The 16,364-nt window shown below is 55.0% G+C and overlaps 1 protein-coding gene across 5 annotated transcripts in view; it reads left to right on the top strand.

Moving 5' to 3' along the window:
- HECTD4 (HECT domain E3 ubiquitin protein ligase 4) overlaps positions 1–14,793 on the top strand; it is a 166,455-nt gene extending 151,662 nt beyond the window's left edge. For 4 of the 5 annotated variants that reach the window (XM_043439418.1, XM_043439427.1, XM_043439408.1 and 1 more), the window contains exons 63-76: positions 781–1,004; positions 1,092–1,243; positions 2,596–2,702; positions 3,360–3,483; positions 4,974–5,164; positions 6,244–6,390; positions 6,543–6,662; positions 7,342–7,497; positions 9,114–9,217; positions 9,328–9,549; positions 10,595–10,761; positions 10,972–11,167; positions 11,705–11,927; positions 12,465–14,793. In XM_043439418.1, coding sequence (XP_043295353.1) covers positions 781–1,004; positions 1,092–1,243; positions 2,596–2,702; positions 3,360–3,483; positions 4,974–5,164; positions 6,244–6,390; positions 6,543–6,662; positions 7,342–7,497; positions 9,114–9,217; positions 9,328–9,549; positions 10,595–10,761; positions 10,972–11,167; positions 11,705–11,927; positions 12,465–12,601 — 2,270 coding nt within the window. In that variant the 3' untranslated portion in view covers positions 12,602–14,793. The remainder of the gene's footprint in view (positions 1–780; positions 1,005–1,091; positions 1,244–2,595; positions 2,703–3,359; positions 3,484–4,973; positions 5,165–6,243; positions 6,391–6,542; positions 6,663–7,341; positions 7,498–9,113; positions 9,218–9,327; positions 9,550–10,594; positions 10,762–10,971; positions 11,168–11,704; positions 11,928–12,464) is intronic. The other variant, XM_043439398.1, reaches the window with a different exon arrangement.
- Positions 14,794–16,364: the final 1,571 nt, after the last annotated feature.

Genomic DNA, 16,364 nt, shown 5'->3' with positions numbered 1-16,364 from the left:
TGAGAGAATTTTCTCTTTTTTTTTAAGTTATTTATTTGGCTGCACCAGGTCTTAGTTTCAGCAGGCAAGATCTGTAGTTTTGATATGCAAACTCTTGGAGCATGTGGGATCTAGTTTGCTGACCGGGGATCGAACCCAGGCCCCCTGCATTGGAAGCTCAGAGTCCGAACCACTGGACTACCAGGGAAGTCCCTCCTGTATCTGAGAGAACTTTCTTTCCCACCTGCTGGTTGTGCCAGGTTTGAAATGTGTCCTGTAACAGTAACTGTTGAACAACTGTATTGACTAGTTTACACTGAAAATTCCTGCAGCCTCTACATCCTCTCGCTCCCTGGGGTCTGTCTGTTATAGACACATTCTTGAAGTTAAGGGAGGTTCAACCTCCATAATGAAGAGACCCCAGAGTACAGTGACTCAGACCCAGTGGAAGTTTTACTTCTTAACACATGTAAGAGTCCAGCGTAAGCCCTGAGGTCCGCCATCCGGGGGGCGGACACACACACAGCCAGCAGCGGGCACAGGCACCGAGGAGAGCAGGTTGGTCCAGGAGGGGCCCATGTCCCAGGGCCACGCCTCATGGCAGAGAAGGCTGGATGTGTCACTGAGGTGTGCTCACAGAAAGGGGACAGCAGGTCTTGGTGGACAGCTCCTCATCACCACTAACCTCCCAGTACCCACTTCCCAAATAAATTGTTGGTGAAAAATAAATCAGATGCTGCAGGGCTTGTCCTGACGTAGCGTGTTCACAGCAGAATCGTTTGCCCTCTCTCCCTGTGACAGGTGAAAAGCTGGTGCCCGGGGCCAGAGAGGTGCTGACGGAGATATTTAAGAGCTGTGCCCACTCGGAGCAGATGCTGAGCCTGACGCCAGCAAAGCCCATCAAAGTGTCGGACATTTATCTTAGCAAAGAGCAGATCAACTCCCAGACGCCGGGCAACCTCCTCCACCTCTTCTTCACCAATGTCCGGCCCCCCAAAAAGGTGCTGGAGGACCAGCTCACCCAGGTAGCCACCCCGTCCCCTCCACTCCTGTGCTGGGCCTCAGGCGTGCCCTGGGCTCAGCCTGAGGCCCTCCCTCTTGGGTCGCCGCAGATCCTGAGGAAGTACGGTGTGCCGAAGCCCAAGTTCGACAAGAGCAAGTACAGCAAGGCGGGGAAGGAGCAGCACCCTGGGAAGGTGGTGAGCACCAAGCGGCCCATCAGCAAGCCGCCCACCAAGGACAAGGCCGTGCTCAACAGTGTCAGGTGGGCGGCCGAGGAGCACAGGAGACAGGCCGGTGGGAGGGTGCGGGCCGCCTGCCAGCAGGCTTCCTGGGAGGCTGTGGGCACCTCAGGGAGGCCAGACATTCCGACTCTGCTCTACTGCCGGGGGCCTTTCTGCCCTCAGCCTCGTCAATTAGAAGAGAACGTTTCTTTTGATGCACAAGGATAGTAAAATCTGAACCATGCGGGCTGGAAAGCAGACCAGTCTGAATTAATTAAATGTCTAAAATGTACAGAATTCTTTAAAAAGCCTGAATTCTTTTACCGACACATATAGCGCATGGTTATTGTAGAAAGACTGAAAAGTGCTCCTGTGCATACTGGAAAATACTGATGTACCCCCAGATAGCCACTGCTTGTAACATTCAAATGCAAAAGGTTTTATTTGTGCATGTGTATTTTTTTGTTACACTTTAAATAGTGCAATATTCCAAAGTATCAAAGCCACTCCTCTTCCTCTCCATCCTCGGTCCCCTCATTAAGGCTGCAGTGCCCCATACTTAGCCTCCCAAAACCCTCCTGGGTATACACAAGTGAGTATAGGCATACGCAAGCAAGTGTAAGCATACCCCGATGTCAGCAACTGTACGGAAAGCCTGTACCTTGTTCTTGCTGTTCATTCCTGATCTTGGAGATGATTCCATATCAACACAGAAAGAACCCCACCCCGTTTCTTCTTAAGGTCGCTGCATAACATTCCATGTGTGGGTCTGTACACTTACCTGATAGAATCTTCTTTAGATACAAGTTTATGGCTCCCAAGTTAAAATTCAGATAGTAAAGTTTTACCAAGCAGGAGTCTCTAGAGGAATCCTTTAAATCATCAAGAGAAAAGAGTGTCCCTTAATTACTTATACACAAATGGTGCTTTTGAATCAGTACTGTCCCATGGAGCTTTCTGTGACTATGGAAACGTGGTTTATCTGTGCTATTCAATTCAGCACAGTAGCCCCTAGCCACGTATGGCTTCTGAGCACTTCACTTGTGCAGGCGCCACCAAGGAACTGGACTTGTCATTGTAATCAATTTAAACTTCAGTAGTTGCATGTGGCTAGTGACTCCATCTTGGACAGTGCAGCTCTGAAGTATGCAGAAAGAACATTTGGAAAGCGTCACCTCAAGATTGTCCGCATTTTAAAGTGTCCGTTTGTCCCCATAATTTGCTCAAGAAGCTTGTCTTGATTAGAACAGAGCTGGTCTTGACCCCAGCCTCCCCTGAACCATCAGCCGTAGCTGGGGGAGGAGGAGCCATTGCCTGGTGAGGCTCTGCATTCCCCCTCGCCAGGAGAGGGTGTGGGCATGAGGAATCCCGACTCCAGTGCTTTGGTCTACAGCAGGACTGCCTTGAGTGAGAAGAAGCCCACCGTGAAGCCCAAGTCACCTGAAAAGAGCAAGCCAGATGAAAAGGACCCCGAAAAGTCACCCACCAAGAAACAAGAAGGTAAAGCACTTGGGGCCTGATACAGGCTTGGGGCTGCTGCCACCCTGGACAGGGGCGGCCCAGCCTGGGAACCAGTCTCCATACCGTTCCCTTCCTGCCTGGCTCCCTCGCGTTTTAGCTTAGGCAGGGCAGCCCTGCTCACGACACAGACCACATCCTTGGCCGACTCCAGTTACTACGCCCAGGCCTCCATCTCTGCTGACCTAAACTTATGGAGGTCAGATTATTAGCTCCAGAAACACCATATCCCCAAGAGAACCAATGATCATGACCGAAAGTAAAGATTGGCAATCTGCTCAGAAATTTTTTCCCAGAGGGTACTTAACTGGGCATTAGAGCCTCATCTTCCTAAAGGTCCAAGCAGAATTGGAGAAAGCTGTTATTGTCACAAAAATTGCTTAGCCAGGAATGTTTGAGATACAGGAAGATGGGACTGGAGAGGAAGCGCCCCACCCCTTGGTGACCACCTGTCAGGTTGAGGGGTTATGCATGTCCTTGAGCAGCGGGTGGGGACAGTCTGCTAATAGACCCTGGAGTGACAGCAGGAGACAGAGGAGTTAGATGACTGGGGTCCTGAAATAGAGGGTGCAATGAGAGCATCTTGTGGGGCCCCCGCTTCTCACCATATTCCTAACTCTGTGAACACTCTTTTGTCAGTCCCAGAGGAGAAGTACCTGACCTTAGAAGGATTTCACAAGTTTGTGATCGACCGAGCCAAGCAAGACATCCGCAGCGTCTGGAGAGCGATTTTATCCTGCGGCTACGATCTTCACTTTGAGAGGTAAGAGGCTGTCAGCCCGGTCAGTTCCTTGTGAAAACTTGTCCTCAGCCACTAGACACTTCCCAAGAGTCGACATCCTGGGAAGCCATTCCGTCTGGCCTGTTTTTAATGCTTATTGAGTTATTTTCTAATTTTGCTAAAGTGGGTTTTCTCACCCATTTGAAACAGTGCTCTAAACAACAGAAACCCAGTATCTCGCAGTCTGGAGGCCGGAAGTCCAAGATCAAGGTGTCTGCAGGGTTAGTTTCTCCGGAGGGCTCTCCTTGGCTTGTGGACGGCCACCGCACTCTGTGTGCTCACGTGGCCTTGCCTCTGCGCCTGCACCCCTGGGGTCTGTCCCTCTCGTGAGGATCACAGTCCTGTCAGATTAGGGCTACCCTGTGGCCTCGTTTAACTTCATCTCCTCGTTAATGGCTCTGTCTCAGTACAGTCACACTGCAGGGGTTAGGGCTCCAACATATGAACTGGTGGGAGGGGACAGGTCAGTCCCTTACAGGGATGACTTATTCCAAAGAGTCTTTTTTTGTCTGGCGTCACACTTCCTCTCTCGTCTCTCTCTCCCTCCCAGGTGGGAACACAGCAGGGTCACTAGTCGCCAAGGCTCCAGGGTCAAACTAAATATGGTTTCCCCTTTCTGTAAGAGAACCTCAAACAGGCAAGATGTATGCAAACCGGAAGAAATCTCCCCTTCCTCTGCCTCTGGCTCCGCCACACAGGCCTACACACCCTGACCCACAGAAAGAGGCGCTGGACCTCAGAGAAGGAATGGCTGCCAGAAGCATGCTTTTCTAAAGCCCTGTTTTCCAAACAGTTGAGAAATTCTTTACTGCATAGCACCAGCACTTTGTACCTTCATTGAAGGCTCAGAGTCGATGCCCAGATGCGCCTTGGCTCATGGTGGCAGGGCCAAGTTCTCTGGTTGGTTTTAGAAACGGTAATTTACAACTGATGTGGCTGTAGCGAGGCAGCCCTCACACACACCTTTGCCTGCCTGTTCGAGGAGCTGTGTAAGTGGACCTGGGGTGGGGTCACAGGGAAAAGGACACCTGTGACTGGCACTGCCCTCGGGAGGTGCCGGGCACCGTGCCGTGTGCATTGTGGGCGTCCTCTCACTCAGCCCCCCTGAGGGCACGAGGTCACGCCATCACCAGCTCCATTTTACAGATGTAGAAGCTGAGGCCCAGGAAGTAGGTGTGCTTTGTAGCCGAGATTCCACCCAAGGACTTCACTTATGTCTTTAACCCTCAGACCGTGTAGTCCATGGACATGAGGGAGGCACATGGGGGTGCATATTGCCCTCCCCCCACCCCGCCCCCTGCCTCCTGCTTCTGAAGAGCGCTTTCTGCTCAGGAGGAGCAGTCCCTCCGTCTACCGTCAGCACTTGGCTGAGCACCAAAAACACCTGGAAGGCAAGGCTGTCATAAACAGGAGCGCAGGAACCCAGCGTCCCCCAGGGGCCGCCGCCCCACCTTGCCTCTCCCTGCCCCCAGGTGTGCCTGCATCGACGTCCGGCACGCGCACAAGGCCTCCAGGAAGTGGACCCTGGAGATGGACGTGGCACTCGTGCAGTACATCAACCGGCTGTGCCGCCACCTGGCCATCACGCCCGCGCGTCTGCATCCCCACGAGGTGTATCTGGACCCCGCAGACGCCGCTGACCCCAGAGTGGCCTGTCTCCTGAGTATGTGGGCCCAGGGGGATGCCTCTCAGGGACCACCCCCTGGGCTGCCCTGTGGGGACCTCATCCACGATGGCACAGGGGGTGTGCAGATGGATTCAAAGCCCTTTACACACCCATTAAACAAATCCTTAGAAACACTTGCTGTGAACCAAGTGGGTAAGGAAGGAGGGAGAGAAAGACAGGAGGCTGTGATTGTGGCCAAATTAAAGTTTGTGAGGACTTATTATGTGCTCCTCGCAACCACACCAAGCAGCAGACCCAGGAGTGTGGTGGCTGGGAGACAAGACCCCCGCCATCACACCCAGGCCCCCGCTGCCTAGAGGCCACCTTGGATGCCAGCCTGGTGTTGGGGGTAAGAGGCCATCTGGTAGCCTGTGTTGGAGGCACGATCCTTAATGACAGGACAATGGCATTTTTTATCAAAACCAGGAATGCACAGAAAAATAATACACACACAAAAACGGACACTCTCCAGAAATCCACCCCTGGAGAGGGCGCCCTGTCACAACACAGCAGGCCCCGGCCTGGCTTTGGGGCTTTTGGTGCCCATGTGCTCCTCAGGCCCCTCAGCCTGCTCACTCGCATCAGCCACACGTCCGAGCCCTCGCTCTCTTGCGGGTGCTGCGACAGTGAACACGAGCAAGAAGCTGTCCCAACGTCAGTCTCACTGTCAGGGAGGGGACGCATGGGAGGGCGGACAAGGACAAGTCAGTGTGCCCGCATCAGTTTCCGGTTTTGATGTGTGATGTCACACTGAGGGGAGCTAGGTGAAAGGTACATAGGACTCCACATTTTTTTTTTTGCCACTTCCTTTAAGCCTATAATTATTTGAAAATTAAAAGTTAAAAACAGTATAGCATGCAGCCCTGGCACAGCCCCAGAGTTGGCCGAGGGGACCCATGGGTTCCTTGAGAACCCAGGCCTCACCCTTTGCTTCCGCCTGGCCCTCACTCCCTCACCAGCAGCCTCTGGCCCCTCCTGGTGACCAGGCCCCCCCAAGGGATTCACAGACAGACGGAGAGTCGAGGCTCACCAGACCGAGCCCCCGCCTGACCGCCCCTGCCCACTATGCCCCGCAGACGTGCCCATCGAGAGCCTGCGCCTGCGCTTCGCCCTGCTGCAGTCCCTCAACACCACGCTCGAGACCTTCTTCCTGCCGCTGGTGGAGCTGCGCCAGACACCCATGTACAGTCACAGCATCGCCGCCCTGCTCAAGGAGGCCAAAGGTCAGTGCCCGGCCTTTGATTGTCCAACAGATTGTCCCCCCACCTCACCCCCCAGGAAGAGACTGCACGATGCACAGGGGACAGCCTCGGGGTGACTGGGGTGGGGGAAGCCACCCACCCCGTCCCAGCCTCTCCCACCTTCCTCCCTCCAGGGCTGATCTTTTATGACACGAAGGTGACCGTCATGAATCGGGTGCTGAACGCCACGGTGCAGAGGACGGCCGACCACGCGGCCCCAGAGATCACTCTGGACCCGCTGGAGATCGTGGGAGGTGAGATGAACCACGCAGACCAGAAGATGCGGGCAGTGGCACCTGGCTAGTTGATTTCTTACACGTGAAAGAAGCCTCTAGAAGAGAATGTGGGAGCTGCTTTGACAGTCCCTCGTGGGTGGGGGTGCTCCTGCCGCCCTGCTCTGAATCCCAGCCCGTGGCTCCCTGTCTAGTCTGTCCAGAGCTCACTGTTCTCGGGGTAGGAGGAGGGGTGTCAGCAGCACAGGCCGCGCCTCAGTGCAGGGGTGGTGGGAGAGGTGGGCTTTGCTTTGGCCATGGACCTGCCAAATTCCGGGCTCAGGCACCAAAGCAGAGGGGAGGCTGGATGTTGGGGAGGTAGCCAGGAGTCTCCCTTACAGCACATGACCAGAGAGATGTCAGGAGGGGCATGAGGCGGGGAGTGAGAGGAGCCTGGGTGTATCCCCGAGACACGTGACAGGATGGGAGGGGCTGACCACGTGGAGAACAGGGCCATGGGCTCCTTGAGAGGAACCCCCCCATGACGGAGACGTGACGACTGAAGATGTTCCAGGAGTCGAGGGGAGGCAGGGGCTGCTCCAGGGGGTGGGGGACATGGGAGCAGTAGGCAGGGCCTGGCCAGGAGGCTTTCCTGTCCTGGGAGGCAGGAGGCGGGAGGTGGCCGCTGGGAGGTTTCAGCACCTCCTCTTTCTCGTTCCAGGGGAGATCAGAGCCTCTGAGAACTCCTACTTCTGCCAGGCAGCCAGGCAGCTGGCTTCAGTGCCCTCCTCCCAGCTCTGCGTCAAACTGGCGAGTGGCGGTGACCCTACCTATGCCTTCAACATCCGCTTCACGGGGGAGGAGGTCCATGGCACCAGTAAGTGGAGTCCTGAGCCAGTTCAGGTTGGAGGCCATGTGTAGAGTGTGAAATTCCTGGGGTTACTGTTAAACAGCCAATATCTTCCCCACTAGCAAGAGGGAAGCCACATACTCATTACCCTGTTCTACACAGAAGCCAGGACTGCCCCCGAGTGACCAGTGGTCCCAGGTTCTCCAAACCCAGCCCCCCTGGACTTGCCCCTGTCCTCTGGAGAGTGGTGCCCCTGCTGGTCTGGGACTTCAGCCGTGAGCCATGCAGGCTCAGGGACCCGGTTTCTGATCAGTTTTAGGGGTGTGTCTCTGGCAGAGTGGACCCAGGAGAGACGCCCTCAGTGTGGATTGGACTTATTTTCCAGGAAGAGCCCTTGGCTGAGGGGTTGGTCGGGCTAAAAGCTTGTATGTGCCCCATAAGAGATGGGTCTGGGAAACCCTTGATCAAAATGGCACCTTCTGCCATTTCACACTGCAGGGATGAGGGACAGCGACTCAGAAAGTGCTCCCTCATGGTCCTCATTTAAGCTCGACATTCCGAAAATGCCTCCCACACTGGGTGGGAGAATAAAGTTAATTCACTGGGCACCCTAGGCAGGAAAGCTGTTCAGCGGCACCATCTCCCATGCCCGCCCTGATCATGGCACACACTCCTGCAGCAGCCTTCCCTCTGGCCAGCGCCGTGGCCTCCCCTGGGTACACCTTACTCGGAGGCTCTCTGAGGACAGCTCTTTTCACTGAGAGAACAAGCCAGGCCCAGGCTCAACAGCTTATACTACTCCTGACACCAGCACCGCCCTGCTTTAAAGATGGGGAAACTGGGGCTTCCCCAAAGTCAGCTGGCTCACTGGGGTTCAAACCCAGGCCTGTCCGATTCTGTCCCAGCCCTTGGCGGCTTCAGCAGGCAGGAGTCTCCTGCTTCTCCGTGGAAGCTATGAGGGCCAGGCCTTGACATCTGTCCCCAAGCAAGTCCTCCGCACACACAGCTCTGCTCAGAACGTCCAGACCGAGGGCACTGACGGCTGCCCAGGGGAGGGTAGAGGAGACCAGCCACAGACAGGAGTTTTGTGACGCCCAGGGGCACGTGTGAAATGGCAGCAGGAGAGGAGCTGATCACTGCCCATTGCCCATCGCACTGTATCTGTGTGTCCGTCCATGTATCTGTGTTCTCACTAAACACGCCAAGCCCTGGGCTTGGTGGGAAGCCGTGCTGAGGAAGCCGGGGGCCCTGCTCTTGGCCCAGCGCAGAGGGTGGACACAGGTCCCCCAAGTCCTGACTGATACGTGTCAGCTTGCAGCCGTGACAGTTGACCCACGAAGGATCTGCCTTTGATCTCGTGGACTCCCCAGAACTAGCCTGGGAGGTGGGTGTAGTGATGGCCCCTATCGCTAGGTGGAGGGGTGGAGGCTGGCCTCAGCAGTGATGCAGTTTCCTGGGAGCCGCCAGCCAGTTAGTGGCCCCTCAGGTTTGAACCCAGGTCCCTCAGCCCTCGGGCGGGTTCTTCCCACTCCCTGAAGCCCCGGTGCAGGGGGGCGGAGTGGCTGATGTCCCGGTGGGGTCAGGGTGCCGGTGGGGACAGGGCCTGTGGGCAGGGGGTCTGAGAGGCTCCCTTCCGCCCGCAGGCGGCTCCTTCCGCCACTTCCTGTGGCAGGTGTGCAGAGAGCTGCAGAGCTCCTCGCTTTCCCTCCTCCTGCTGTGCCCCAGCTCCGCCGTCAACAAGAACAAGGTGAGACGTGGGGCCTGAGCCCCACGGGCAGCTCCCTGAGGGGTGGGGGCTCAGCTCTGCGCCTTCCGCAAGCCCCTGTGGTCCATCCTCGCCTCTGCCTCGGCTTCTAGGGCAAGTACATCCTGACCCCCAGCCCCATCACCTACGGGGAGGAGCAGCTGCTGCACTTCCTGGGCCAGTTGCTGGGGATCGCCATCCGAGCAGACGTCCCCCTCCCCCTGGACCTCCTGCCCTCCTTCTGGAAGACGCTGGTGGGCGAGCCCCTGGACCCTGACCAAGACCTGCAGGAAGCAGACGTACTCACCTACAATTACGTCAAGAAATTTGAGAGTGTAAGTGAAAAGCGCTTTTTTTTCTGGGGGGCCGTGGGCTCTGGAGCAGTGCCCCTGCCCTGTGTCTGCTGGAGGAGGTGTCAGCTGACCCCCCCACCCCCCACACAGATTGAGGCTCCGCGGGGCAGGTCCTCGCTGCCAGGCTGTCTGTAGTCCCCTTAGCTGCCACTTGAGGGCAGCTGGTACATGGGAGCCGCAAAGCCAGGGGCTGGGATGGCATCTGACTTCTCAGCAGAAAGTGGCCCACAATGAATTGCTTTAAGGGTCAAAGCAGGACACCTCCCAGGCGCTGCTCTGAGAGGCCCTCCCAGGGCCGTGGATGGCGCCAAGGGCCTGAGGCAGGCAAGGGATATAAGACGGTGTCCAAAAAAAAAAAGACAGTGTCCAGGCAGACAGTCCAGCCAAGGCCTCCGTCTAGACGGTATGGGCAAGGCCCCAGAGGGTGCCGGGAGACAGAACCACCCCAGGGTTGGCGGGGGAGGCAAACGAACCTCCTTTGGGGTGCCCGCAGCCTTCACCGCCCCAGAGCCACAGGCTGTTCTCCTCCGGGTGGTCCTGCATGCACTTCACTGTGCCGCACGGGAGAGGGTGGCCCATGTACCTTCCACAGGTGGGATTAAGTCAGGGTTCTCTGGTGACAAGTGACAGGAAACCCCAACTTTTTAAAAAAATGATTTGACCTTAAAACTGAAAGTATACATATAGATTCAGACAGAGCTGAATCCAGGTGCTCCAATAACATCATCAATGACTTGTCTCAGGACGCCCCAGCAGTACAAGGCTCACCCTCCTTACGCCGTGCCCGCACCAGTGAAAGAGGGAGGCTGTGATTTGGTCTTGTTAGCCAGGCCGTGGTCAGTGCCCAACCCTGAACCGAGGGCATGGCTGACGGCCCAGGCCAGTGCCACCTACCTGTTCATGGTGGCCAGGGTCGCCCCGCCCCACAATACCCAGTGTTTGTCCCCAGACGGGGATGAGGTTCTATCACTGGGGAGCTGGGCAGCAGGGCAGTGGTCAGCCCCGCTCTGCCATGCCCTCCCTCCAGATCAACGACGAGACGGAGTTGGAGGCCCTGTGTGCTGAGATCGCCTCCCAGCACCTGGCCACCGAGAGCCCCGAGGGGCCCAACAAGCCCTGCTGCCGGTTCACCTACCTGACCATGACCGGCGAGGAGGTGGAGCTGTGCAGCCGCGGCCGGCACATCCCCGTGGCGTGAGTGCAGGGCCTCGGACGGGGACAGGCGGCTTTCCTGGGGGGAGACAGGAGGCAGGACAGGGGGTGCTGGGAAAGATGGTGGAGTATCTTCAGTGGAAGGACCGTGTTCAGAAACACCGGCTCTGGGGCGGGTGACACCCAGAGCAGGAGAGGAATTCCCTGAGCTGCCAGCAGCCTCCTGAGGGTCATCCCTCGCCCACGCCCCAGGTGGGAGAACAAGGACATCTACGCGGCTGCCATCCGGAGCCTGCGGCTGCGCGAGCTGCAGAACGTGGAGTGTGTGACGGCCGTGCGCGCAGGCCTCGGGGCCATAATCCCCCTGCAGCTGCTCACCACGCTCAGCCCGCTGGAGATGGAGCTGCGCACCTGCGGCCTCCCGTACATCAACCTCGAGTTCCTGAAGGTCTGTGGCCAGGCCAGGCTGGCGGGCGCATGCAGCCTGTCGTCTGTACAGGACTCCTGTGTCCTGGCGCTCTGTCCCTTCATGGAAGAGAGGAGCCGTGCTCATCCCTCTCTGACTGCTGAGTAAACGGAAGCTGGGGTCACTTGCCCAGGGTCACCCAGCCAGGAAATGGCAGATCCCCTGCCTCCAGAGCCTGTGAATTAAGCCACCAACCAGAGGTGAAGCCCCTCCACTGCTCAGCATGGCCTGCTTTCGCCCATGCCAGCTGGGAGACCTTGCCCAAGTGACCTCACCTCTAACGGGAGCAGCGACAGGACCCAGCCAGTGGGGTCAGTGGGGTAACATAGGTAGAACCCCTGCTGCCGAGCCTAACGGGTAGGCCAGAGTCATGCAGGCTCTTGTTACCACTGCCTTTGCAGTCCTTGTCGTAGTTGTGACCTCCTTGTGTCCTGCGGTCATCACCACGCCCTGGGGTTGGGTGGGAGGCTGGGTTAGCAGAGGCCCAGGCCTGCTCACGTCTGGGGCCTCTCTCCACAGGCCCACACCATGTACCAGGTGGGGCTGATGGAGACCGACCAGCACATCGAGTTCTTCTGGGGGGCACTGGAGATGTTTGCCCAGGAGGAGCTGTGCAAGTTCATCAAGTTTGCCTGCAACCAGGAGCGCATCCCATTCACCTGCCCCTGCAAAGACGGGGGTCCTGACACGGCCCATGTGCCCCCGTACCCCATGAAGATTGCCCCGCCAGATGGCACAGCAGGTACTGGCCTCTCCTGTCACATTCCAAGCAGGGACACTCGGGCCCTGTTTGGAGCTGGGGCTGCTAGGCGCTGCATGAAGGGAGGACAATGGACAGGTACCCCTGAACACCACACCCCAAATGTAAATGAGAGGTGCAGGGGTGGGGGGGTCACGTGCTTTCCAAACCTGACTTTTCGCCAAGTGGCAGCACAGGCCCAAAGTTGACATATCCTTTGAGATTTTCAAAGCTTAAAATCCAGATATGTTGTCATCTTTTGACTTTTAAATGCAGCAAAAAATGTTAAATTTTAAAAATCCAAAGAAAACTCTTCGCTGGCCAGACCTGCCTGTCACAGGTCAGCCATCTGGGGCCTGTGCTGCTCTTTCCTCCCCCAGAATCTCCTCCTGCCTCACCCCAGCCTCCCAGACCCTCCCCCTCCACCTGATAACTGGGCCTTGGGGTTGTCTTAAGAGCTGCCCAGAGAGGCAAACCTGGAGGCGGAGGGGCCCGCCAGGCCCCCTGGGGTCCTTGCTCTAATGCTGGTCTCTCCTGTAGGTTCCCCAGATTCTCGCTACATCCGAGTAGAGACATGCATGTTCATGATCAAGCTTCCCCAGTACTCCTCACTGGAAATCATGCTGGAGAAACTACGTTGTGCCATTCACTACCGCGAAGACCCCCTGAGTGGCTGAGGGGAGGGAGCCAAGGTTAGGCTGTCACCGAGGCTCTGCTCTGCTGGCTTGGGAAGCCTGCTGCTGCGGGCACACCCCTCCAGGGCCCTGCGTGAGGAGTTGGCAACATTTTGCTTTTCCGAACTTTTGTCCACATTCCAGGGCCTCCTGGAAGACTTAACCTTATGTATTTGTACGTTTCGTGATGGGTTGGTTCTTTTGCTACCTGTTTGTGGTATGTTTGTAGGATAGTTTAGTTCCCAGACAGCTCGTGTCTCATTTGATCTTCCTGGACATTTTCCTTCGTGGCCACCAGGTTCTGACACTACGTCACAGAACCACCCAGCAGGAAGCTGGTAGTGAGATGCTCTCAGCCCGCAGAGCGCCCTGTTCGCGTCTCCACAGACAAGTCTGTGGCCAGCCCTGCCTTCCGCCTCGAGCTGGCGTTTCTGCCGGACATGGCTCCTGCAGGCCTCCTTCCAACTTGAAATGGTTGGGCCAGTGACCCAAACATGGGAGACACACATAGGGAGTTTTGTGTGTTGATCTTCCGGCTGTAGACTCTTGTCTATGGTCTGGGTTTTTCTGAGGAAAAGCCCACCGTGGTTCGCCCTCCCCTTCCCACCCAGACAACCCTTCTGCTCTCCGACTCTCCTGGGCCCAGTCTGACAGGCTCCCGCTGAGTGCCGCTTAGGAGCGGATGACCGAAGGGATCCCTCCTGACCTTAGTCCAGAGTCAGGCCAGGTGCGTCCCAGCTCAGGGGCTGAGAAGAGCCTGGGAGCTGAAGGAACAGAGCTCAAGTGGGGGCATTTTTCCGGGACTCTGAACATGAAAGCACATGACTCTGGCCCCCCCACCCCAGCCCTTCTGTCCTCAGAAACGGCCCTTCCTCACTGGTGTTTGTGATGTGAGGAGCAGCGGAAAGGCCACACCCCATTTTCAAAAGAGCTGTCTGAGGTGCTCTGCTCCATTCGGGGTCTACTTCAGTGACTAAGACCTTCAAATCCAGATGGAGACACCGGGTCCTTCCGCCCCTCTGGCCAGGCCCTCCCTGCACCCCCTCCCTTCCCCACGTGAGTGTGTGCCAGGGCTGAGCTGCCGCAGCTCCCTGCAGCCCCGGTGCATCTGTGCCCGAGTAGGTCTCTGTCCAGTGGTACTTTGTTCGAGAGCAGCATACGCCATCCTATTGGACCCTGTCATTTTTGGACCTTGCCAGTTCGTGCAAAATCACATCACTGTATTTATTGTAAAATATTGTGAATATTGGAAGTTCTGTGTGAGTGCTGTCTAGAAGGCTTTGGAGTGTGAATGCTGGTGAGAGAGAGGATTTGCTCTTCCTTTCTCGGCTGTGGCCCTGGCCTGTTGGAAAGGTGTGGATTTTAGAGTTAAAGGCATTAGCATCCACCGCCTCCCTGTTCTTCTTAGGAAATGCATTAAGGACCATTATAAAAACGATTCCCTGACCTAAGGAAAGGATAAACCTGGATGAATTGTTCCAGTCGCATCAATTACATTTGATGCAGGATCAGTCATGTCTGGAGGTGCCTGCCACCAGTTTCCCTGACTGGAAGGAACACGGTCGGCTGCTGCCTCCTGGGGGCCATAGCCCCCTTGACTGGGGGTCTCGCCAGGACATAGTCCTGACAACAAGGATCCTTTTATTTCATTTCTGCATAATGAAAGAGCCTTTGGATTTACTAAAAGTGGTTTTTCCTCCCTGTATTTTTAAATCTTTGTCCCCCCACCCCCCCATCCTTCCCATCCCTTGAATGGACTCTGAATTGTCAGCTACCTCCCCAAGAGGAAGCTTTTATTGGCCCATCTCTTGACTAGATGACAGCTGTGAGTAAGGTATCTGCTGCTAACACGACTGCTTCTCCCAGAGAACACATTGAGGTCCAGACAGATCCAAACCTTGGCCCTAAAAAATGTGTGCTGTAAAGTTACTTGATGTATATTTATTATAATTATTTATGGTTGCATCTAACAAACTTTTCATTCAGTTTGATGCTATTTACACCACTGCTGTGTAAAGGAAGCTCATGACAGGAAAAGTCACACCAATAAATAACCTTCATCTAATTTTGATTTACCTTAAGAGTTGTGTGGTCATCTACTCTTGCTGAGAACATTCAAAGGCTAACATCCTTGAATGGCTCTGATGCTTGAGGGTTACCAAGCGGCTAGAAATTAAAAGTGTTTCTAATTATTATGGTCTCTTTGGACTTGGTGTGATCCTTAACTCCATTATGCTTATAAATGACCTGTTGCTCCGCAACTCAACCCCTTAAGTCTGTGGTTTTCTTTTTCTTTATTTTTAAGTTTTCTTTTTCTTTTTTTTTTTGATGTGGACTTTTTAAAAAGGCTTTATTGAATTTGTCACAATATTTTTTCTATGTCTTGGATTTTGGCTACGAGGCATGTGGGATCTTAGCTCTCCAACCAGGGATGGAACCCGCACCTCCTGCATTGGAAGATGAACTCTGAACCAGTGGACCACCAGGGAAGTCTCTTTGGTTTTCATATAGGAAGTCTGATTGAAGGGATGGAAATCCAAGGTCAAAGGTAAACCTACCCCCGCAGGTCTTGCCAACTCCTTGTCCTGGAGCTGGTCTATACTCTCATCTGACGTGAGGATTTTCCTCAAGTGGACAGTTGCACTGGAAGAGTCTGGGCCTCTCCTAGACCATGTGTCCTCCCTTGGGCACAGGCAGTGGATTTAGAACTACTTTGTGCAAAAGGAAAATGCAGGGAAGCGGGAAAGACTTAGCTCAGAACTACCATCCAAGATCAACGCTCTGCCTTCTTGTCCCATGTCCATCACACACACACTCCCCGCCACACCACACACACCCTACACACACACGCACATATACATACATGCCCTCTGGTCTGCATTCAGGAGACTACAGACCCACTTAATTCTCATTCTCTTGACTCCACCTTCTTTGTACTCAATAAATGCTGTTAGTGGTTGTGTCCTACATATTTATTATACAAAGATTAAGAACCCTGTTGGACGAGGAACAAGCAACTTTCCTCTCTTCTCCAGTTTGTTGCTTCAAGGTGCTAGAAGCAAAGCAAAAAACAAGCACTCGCAGCGTTGCTTCAGGGTGCTAGAAGCAGAGCAAAAAACAAGCACTCGCAGCAGAGAGAAGACTCTCATCAGACACATGAAGCCAGAGAATAAGACACCTCCGTTGTCACACCTAGGATTCTCCTGCTGGCCCATCAGTCCAGTTCAGTCGCTCAGTCATGTCAGGCTCTTTGCGACCCCATGGGCTGCAGCACGCCAGGCCTCCCTGTCCATCACCAACTCCCAGAGTTTACTCAAACTCATGTCCATTGAGTCGGTGATGCCATCCAGCCTTCTCTTCCTCTGTCATCCCCTTCTCCTCCCGCCTTCAATCTTTTCAAATGAATCAGTTCTTTGCATATGGTGGCCAAAGTATTGGAGTTTCAGCTGGCCAGGATGGTGGAGGCCATTTCCTTTTTAAAAGTTGTCTCAAATATATTCAGAATTACACCATCTAACGATGAGAACATATCCGGTCTCATTAGTTATATCAGGGGAATGCAAATTAAAATCACAATGAGCATACTGCACAACCAGCAAAAGGGAGAGAAAGATAGCACCATGGTTGGGGAAGACGTGGAACCAAGAGAACTCTCATGCACTGCTGGGGGAATGGACCCTACACCTGCGTTAGTTGTTCTGGTTCCTCCTCTTAGACCAGCAAGTCCACTCCTGGGTGTAAATCCAGTAGAAACACGGCAGCAAAC

This window comes from Cervus canadensis, chromosome 1 (assembly GCF_019320065.1).
Source record: "Cervus canadensis isolate Bull #8, Minnesota chromosome 1, ASM1932006v1, whole genome shotgun sequence".
Classification (NCBI taxonomy): domain Eukaryota; kingdom Metazoa; phylum Chordata; class Mammalia; order Artiodactyla; family Cervidae; genus Cervus; species Cervus canadensis.
This window is presented reverse-complemented; position numbering and strand designations above follow the sequence as displayed.